Raw genomic sequence first — 7631 nt, 5'->3', positions numbered from 1 at the left:
AAGATAGCTAATGTAACGTCAATATTTAGAAAGCGCTCTAGAGGTGATCCCGGCAATTACAGACCAGTAAGTCTAACGTCAGTACTGGGGAAATTAGTTGAAACAACAAATAGAATAAAAAATTGTCAGACACATAGAAGAACATAAATTGTTGGGCAAAAGTCAACATGGTTTCTGTAAAGGGAAATTGTATCTTACTAATCTATTAGAGTTCTTTGAAGGGATCAACAAACATGTGGACAAGGGAGATCCAGTGGACATAGTGTACTTAGATTTCCAGAAAGCCTTTGACAAGGTCCCTCACCAAAGGCTGTTACGTAGATTAAGTTGTCATGGGATAAAAGGGAAGGTCCTTTCATGGATTGAGAACTGGTTAAAAGACAGGGAACAAAGGGTAGGAATTAATGGTAAATTCTCAGAATGGAGAGGGATAACTAGTGGTGTTCCCCAAGGGTCAGTCCGAGGACCAATCCTATTCACCTTATTCATAAATGATCTGGAGAAAGGGGTAAAAAGTGAGGTGGCAAAGTTTGCAGATGACACTAAATTGCTCAAGATAGTTAAGACCAAACGAGACTGTGAAGAACTTCAAAAAGAGCTCACAAAACTAAGTGATTGAACAACAAAATGGCAAATGAAATTTAATGTGGATAAATGTAATGTAATGCACATTGGAAAAAATAACCCCAATTATACATACAATATAATGGGGGCTAATTTAGCTACAACAAATCAGGAAAAAGATCTTGGAGTCATCATGGATAGTTCTCTGAAGATGTCCACGCAGTGTGCAGAGGCAATCAAAAAAGCAATCAGGATGTTAGGAATCATTAAAAAGGGGATAGAGAATAAGACGGAGGATATATTATTGCCCTTACATAACTCCATGGTACACCAACATCTTGAATACTACTTATAGATGTGGTCTCCTCATCTCAAAAAGATATACTGGCATTAGAAAAGGTTCAGAGAAGGGCAATTAAAATGATTAGGGGTTTGGAATCATAAGAGGAGAGATTAAAGAGGCTAGGACTTTTCAGCTTGGAAAAGAGGAGACTAAGGGAGAATATGATAGAGGTATATAAAATCATGAGTGATGTGGAGAAAGCAGATAAGGAAAAGCTATTTACTTACTCCCATAATACAAGAACTAGGGGCCACCAAATGAAATTAATAGGCAGCAGGTTTAAAACAAATAAAAGGAAGTTCTTCTTCACGCAGCGCACAGTCAACTTGTGGAACTCCTTGCCTGAGGAGGTTGTGAAGGCTAGGACTATAACAGGGTTTAAAAGAGAACTGGATACATTCATGGAGGTTAAGTCCATTAATGGCTATTAGCTAGGATGGGTAAGGAATGGTGTCCCTAGCCTCTGTTTGTCAGAGGGTGGAGATGGATGGCAGGAGAGAGATCACTTGATCGTTACCTGTTAGGTTCACTCCCTGGGCTGCTTCTGCTCTACAACTATAATTGTCTTTTTACACCAAGATCACTAACTTGCGCAGCCAATTCCATGTACAGTCCTAGTGGATGTAAGACACAGGTAGCTTTTGCCTCAGGGTAGCTTGTTGGCATCAACCCTCTCTCCCCGACCTGGAGCTGATGAACATTCCTGGCTGGAGGGACACATGCTCCTGCGAGTCAAAAGGAAAGGAGCTGATAGAAAAGATCACAGGACTGACCCCCAAAGAAGGATGAGCTGTAAAAGGCAGAAGGAGGCAACTCATCTGGGGGAGCTGAGAGACCACGGTGAAGATGGTGCAAAGATCACTATATTGGAATTAGCAAATGTGATTTGTTTAAAAACAAATCTTTGGCCAGCCCTAATCAAGGCATTTCTCACAGTTCTCTCCCATTTGGATTTTCTGATATCTAATACCTCTGATTGAAGCTTTTCCCAAATGCAGAGCATGTGCAGAATCTCTCTCCACTGTGGATTCTACGACGTATGACAAGGTCTGAGCACTCAATGAAGTTTTTCCCGCACTCAGAGGATGTGTAGGGTCTCTCTTGTGTGTATTTTACGATGTGAGATAAGGTGTGAGTTTTGACTGAAGCTTTTCCCACACTCAGAGCACGTGCAGGGTGTCGCTCGTGTGGATTCTCTGATGTACGATAAGATTTGAGCTCCGATTGAAGCTTTTCCCGCACTCAGAGCATGTGTAGGGTGTCTCTCCGGTGTGGATTCTCTGATGTACGATAAGATCTGAGCTCCGATTGAAGCGTTTCCCGCACTCAGAGCATGCGTAGGGCGTCTCTCCAGTGTGGATTCTCTGATGTCTGATAAGGTCTGAGTGCTGATTGAAGCTTTTCCCGCACTCAGCGCATGTGTAGGGCGTCTCTCCGGTGTGGATTCTCTGATGTACGATAAGATTTGAGCTCTGATTGAAGCTTTTCCCGCACTCAGAGCATGTGTAGGGTGTCTCTCCGGTGTGGATTCTCTGATGTACGATAAGCTCTGAGCTCCGATTGAAGCATTTCCCGCACTCAGAGCATGCGTAGGGCGTCTCTCCAGTGTGGATTCTCTGATGTCTGATAAGGTCTGAGCTCTGCTTGAAGCTTTTCCCGCACTCAGCGCATGTGTAGGGCGTCTCTCCTGTGTGGATTCTACGATGTGCGATAAGGTTTGAGCTCCGATTGAAGCTTTTCCCACACTCAGAGCATGTGTAAGGCGTCTCTCCGGTGTGGATTCTCCTGTGTGCGATAAGGTGTGAGCTCTGATTGAAGCTTTTCCCGCACTCAGAGCATGTGTAGGGCGTCTCTCCTGTGTGGATTCTACGATGTTTGATAAGGTCTGAGCTCCGATTGAAGCTTTTCCCGCACTCAGAGCATGTGTATGGCATCTCTCCTGTGTGGATTCTCCTGTGTGCGATAAGGGTAGAGCTCCAACTGAAGCCTTTCCCACACTCAGAGCACATGTAGGGTCTCTCTCCTCTGTGGATTCCCTGATGTGTGAAAAGGTCTGAGCTCCGATTGAAGCGTTTCCCGCACTCAGAGCATGCGTAGGGCGTCTCTCCGGTGTGGATTCTCCTGTGTGTGATAAGGGTAGAGCTCTGACTGAAGCTTTTCCCGCACTCAGCGCATGTGTAGGGCGTCTCTCCAGTGTGGATTCTACGATGTGCGATAAGGTCTGAGCTCCGACTGAAGCCTTTCCCACACTCAGAGCATGTGTATGGCTTCTCTCCTGTGTGGATTATCTGATGTCTGATAAGGTGTGAGCTCCAACTGAAGCCTTTCCCACACTCAGAGCACATGTAGGGTCTCTCTCCTCTGTGGATTCCCTGATGTGTGAAAAGGTCTGAGCTCTCATTGAAGCTTTTCCCACACTCATGCCATGTGTAACGTGTCTCTTCCAAGTTGATTCTCTCGTGTGTAATAAGGTCTGAGAGGCTACTTAAGTTTTCCTCTGGACTCTGCTGAGTTTCACAGGCTTTTGCTTTTTCTGGGAGTGCACAACTCCCGGAAACATTCCCTTTGGGTCTTCCTGATAACGTCCCATGTGGTTCTACTTGCTCAGCATCTTCCTGCTGGGGATTCTCCTCGTTCTCACTCGCCATCCAAACACCTGATGGGAGACAGAGAGAATCCAGACACAGGTCACTCCCTGTGCCTGAGAAAAAGGAAATCTCAGAGACAGGAATTTAAAAAGGGATGAACAAACCAACATATGTGCGGGAGAGATCAAACCTATCAGGAGCTCGTTTTGGTCTGCATCTCACCAGAACATGCAGGGGAAAGCGGGATCAGGTAGGGATCTGCTGCCAGTTGTCAGTCAGGGTAGAGGGGAGCCATGAGTGACATCTGCCTAATGATTCCACATCTGAAGGGAACAATCCTGAACTTGGCGAGCTCACAAGGTCTTTGTAGGGCATCCCAAATGTTTCCTGTATTCATGGAGAGTTTCTGAGTTGGTTTAACCAAGCCCTCACCTGTGCAGGCAGCTCTTGGGAGCATTTCTTTCTCAGAGCCCTGGAGGTCTGGGACCCACAGCTCTTCCCCTCGTTCCAGCTGCGAGATCACATCAGGTTTGGAATTTAGAAACCTTACGCCAAGCAAAGAAAACAAGGGAGGTCAGTGGAATTTGTGGGATACTTGTCACAAAGAATAGTCCACGGTTTTAACCCCAGCTCATTTTTAAGCAGTAACGTCCCAAGGCCGGCTTCCTTGGCTCAAAGGGCAGGAGAGTTATTATTATAAATCATATGCATTACCTTAGTGCCTAAGGACCAGCTAACAGTGGGTCCCCATTGTGCTAGGCAAAGTACAAACACAGAATAGTAGATGGCCCATGCCCTAAACGATTTACAATCTAACTAGACAAGACAAGCACAGGATGGGGGAAGGGGTAGAACCACCAGATAAAGAAACAGATCTTAAGATGCTTAAAGAAAATTTAATTTGATAGCATCCTGTCTGGCAAGAAATCACTTATCAACGGTTGTGGTACCCTCATTTCTGTATTGTTTTATCTTTATGTCCACCACTTTTCTGGTTCTCTAATTGTTTCTGCCTGCGGTATAATTAATTTTGCTGGGTGTAAGTTAATTAGGGTAGTAGGATATAATTGGTTAGGTAATTATGTTACAGTATGTTAGGACTGGTTAGTTACATTTCAGTAAAATGATTGGTTGAGGTGTAGCTGGGAATATGACTATATAAACTGGGGTCAAACAGGAGAGGGAAGGGAAATTGGAATCAGGTTTATTAATGAGGGGAACGGGAACAGGGACACAGGCAAGGCTCTGCGGCCTCAGAGCTGGGAACGGGACACTGGGGAACAGACTCTCTGGGTGTATAGCGATAAGCCCGACTGGTGAAGGGCTTCGGAATCTGCTTGCTTGGAAATAACCCCAATAAACATCGCACTATCTGCCCTTCGGACTCCTGGTCTTTTGCTGCTTGCTGTCTGCGTGACAAGAGCCAGGGAAGTGGGCGGGGGAAGGGAAAGCCCTCTAACAAAACTGACACGACCGGATAACCCAGAGGTGAGCCTTAGAGGAAGGTTTTAATGCACTTTGTAACTGATGAGGGATTCCCACGAGGACTGAGGAGGGTGCGATGGTCAATACACATTTAGATCCTTTTCTTGTTTTATATCTTTTTCCCATAAGGCTGAACCTCTGGCGCAGTGTCATGGATGCACAGGATCTGTGCGATGCCCTGGCTTTTAAACAGTCCTTGGGAGGTGCCCCTGGAGTGCGCTGGACCCCCAAGGGGTCCCACTCTTCCACAAGGAGAGACCATGTCGCTTCAACACTTGAGACTGAGCCTCTGGATTCAACACTCCTATTTCAACCTGTGAGCTCTGCCAGCAGGTCCAGCTGAACGACCCTCCTGTTCAGAGACTGCTCCTCAGTCATGCTTCAATGCACCTCAGCAAATTTTTGCTGTGACACTGGGCAGACTGTTAAAATATAGCAGGGTTTATTAGTCAACTGAAACACAGCATTAGAAAGGCTTTAGATTAGGACAGAGAAGCAAAGACGACAATATAGTCCATATTGGCCAAAGCTCTTGAGCCACGCTGCTGTTAAAAACAGTTTTGTTTCCTTTCACTTTGCCTGTCCGTTTGTCTGCGCTCCGGTAGAGCTCCCTGTATCTGCAAACCCAGTTCTTTCTGCTCCCAAGCACATCATGAGTCCATGTGTGCTTCACTCAGCCAAGGGGAGATCCTGCCATGGACAGGGGACAATTATTCCCTTGTCTCTTTCGGGTATTCCATTGATGTAGGTTGGTCCCAGCCTGTCCTTAATGACCCATTCATATCACCCCGTGACAGCTCTGTGACAAAACACTTCATGTCTCCTCCTCTTTCTAATCATGGCTACACCAACCCCAGAGGGAAACTGAGGTGTGTATTGGCATCACCAAAACTCCCACCTCTCTCACAGCCCCTGGAGAGAAAGCAAACCACGGGAACTGGAGGTCAGTCCAGTGAACACAGTGGAGGACAAGCTGCAACCCTCACACCCTGGTCAAACAGGAGAGGCAGGTGGGTCCCCACCCATAGAGAGGGGCTGGCTAGAGGCCTGATACCCGAGAGGCCATTGCTTGAGCAGACCATGGAGGCAGGTCAAAGGCTTCGCTACCCCAGAACTGTGACATTGCAAAAGCAGATTTGGGGGAATTAGGAAACCGAGTGACTCAGGTGTAATGGGAGGGAGAATTAAACTCCCCCAGTGTGCGGAGAAGGCTGGGGAATTAAACACTAAAATTCAGGAGCAACAGCCCCTAATTCTTCCGGAAAAGGAGACTGTAAGAAACAAGAACTGGGCCACGCAAGCTCAGGAGGGACAGGCCCAGAGATCCAAGGAGCCTGGAGGGAAGACAGCTTGTGGCTGCTGCAGATGGGGAGAGGGGGGACAAGACTCTCCAGACTTTCACTCCTGTTGACCCCGACCTGATTTTATCATCTACGACCACCATATCTTGGGGGCAAATTTATACTCGCTAGAGGGAAAATGACATGATCAGAGTATTGCTTATTAGCTTGGAACATGCGTGGAGGGACAAGGAGGCGATGCAGGTCTACACTACAGGCGGGATCGACGCTCTGAGATCGATCCACCCATGGTCGATTTAGCGGGTGTAGTAAACACTCGCTAAATCGACTGCAGATCGCTCTCCAGTCGCCCCCTGTACTCTATCCAGATTAGAAGAGTAAAGTAAGTTGACCTCCTGCAGCGTACGCCCTGTGGTAACGCGATCTAAGGTACGCTGACTCCAGCTACTTTATTCACGTAGCTGGAGTTGCGCAGCGTAGGTCGACTGACTGCAGTAGTATAAACATAGCCAAAGCTTGCTACAGTTAAGGGCCGTATATTAGCTGGAGGCTTTGTGGGAGTAGCTGTGCTGAAGTCTGGGATTTATCTGAATAGGCCTAAGGAGAGAATCCCAAGTCAGATATTTTGCACCCTGATTTTGAAAGACTAACGAGTAACCACAAACAGGCGCAATACGCCACAGGATTCTGAAAGCGGAGGTGGGCTTTAACAATTAGGTTGCTATGCAGTATCTCAGCAGTTGGACGCATTCATATATTGGAATTATTAATAAGTAAGTGATGTAAATCATGAGTATTAATGCTTGATGCCTGGGTAGCGGCCCTGCAATGGGAGGGAGGAATGCAGCAAGGACTCAGAATCAGTGGTCAGGGTCGCTGTGCATAGAGATAGGGAGGTTATATGAGGAGAGGGGTAATAAGTGGGAGAGGGAGGTTAAAAGTTAAAATAATAATATTTGGGGGAAAATGTGTAATGAAGCAAAACTGAACAGAAATAAAACCGGAGTGTAGGCTCTAAAGCTTGGGTACATAAGAACATAAGAACGGCCGTACCGGGTCAGACCAAAGGTCCATCTAGCCCAGTATCTGTCTACCGACAGTGGCCAATGCCAGGTGCCCCAGAGGGAGTGAACCTAACAGGCAATGATCAAGTGATCTTCCTCCTGCCATCCATCTCCATCCTCTGACGAACAGAAGCTAGGGACACCATTCTTACCCATCCTGGCTAATAGCCATTTATGGACTTAGCCACCATGAATTTATCCAGTTCCCTTTTAAACATTGTTATAGTCCTAGCCTTCACAACCTCCTCAGGTAAGGAGTTCCACAAGTTGACTGTGCGCTGCGTGA

At 46.6% G+C, this 7631-nt stretch overlaps 1 protein-coding gene across 1 annotated transcript; it reads right to left on the bottom strand.

Moving 5' to 3' along the window:
• Positions 1-1883: 1883 nt before the first annotated feature.
• Positions 1884-3555, bottom strand: LOC120384954 (zinc finger protein 271-like). The gene has a single exon (XM_039504054.1). The coding sequence runs from the start codon at positions 3553-3555 to the stop codon at positions 2068-2070; it is 1488 nt and encodes a 495-aa protein (XP_039359988.1). The 3' UTR covers positions 1884-2067.
• Positions 3556-7631: the final 4076 nt, after the last annotated feature.

The sequence above is a fragment of the Mauremys reevesii genome, linkage group 17 (assembly GCF_016161935.1).
Source record: "Mauremys reevesii isolate NIE-2019 linkage group 17, ASM1616193v1, whole genome shotgun sequence".
NCBI lineage: Eukaryota > Metazoa > Chordata > Testudines > Geoemydidae > Mauremys > Mauremys reevesii.
This window is presented reverse-complemented; position numbering and strand designations above follow the sequence as displayed.

Bases quoted from the DNA above. Each gene is read 5' to 3' on its own strand.
- LOC120384954 (XM_039504054.1), bottom strand. From the start codon at position 3,555: ATGGCGAGTGAGAACGAGGAGAATCCCCAGCAGGAAGATGCTGAGCAA.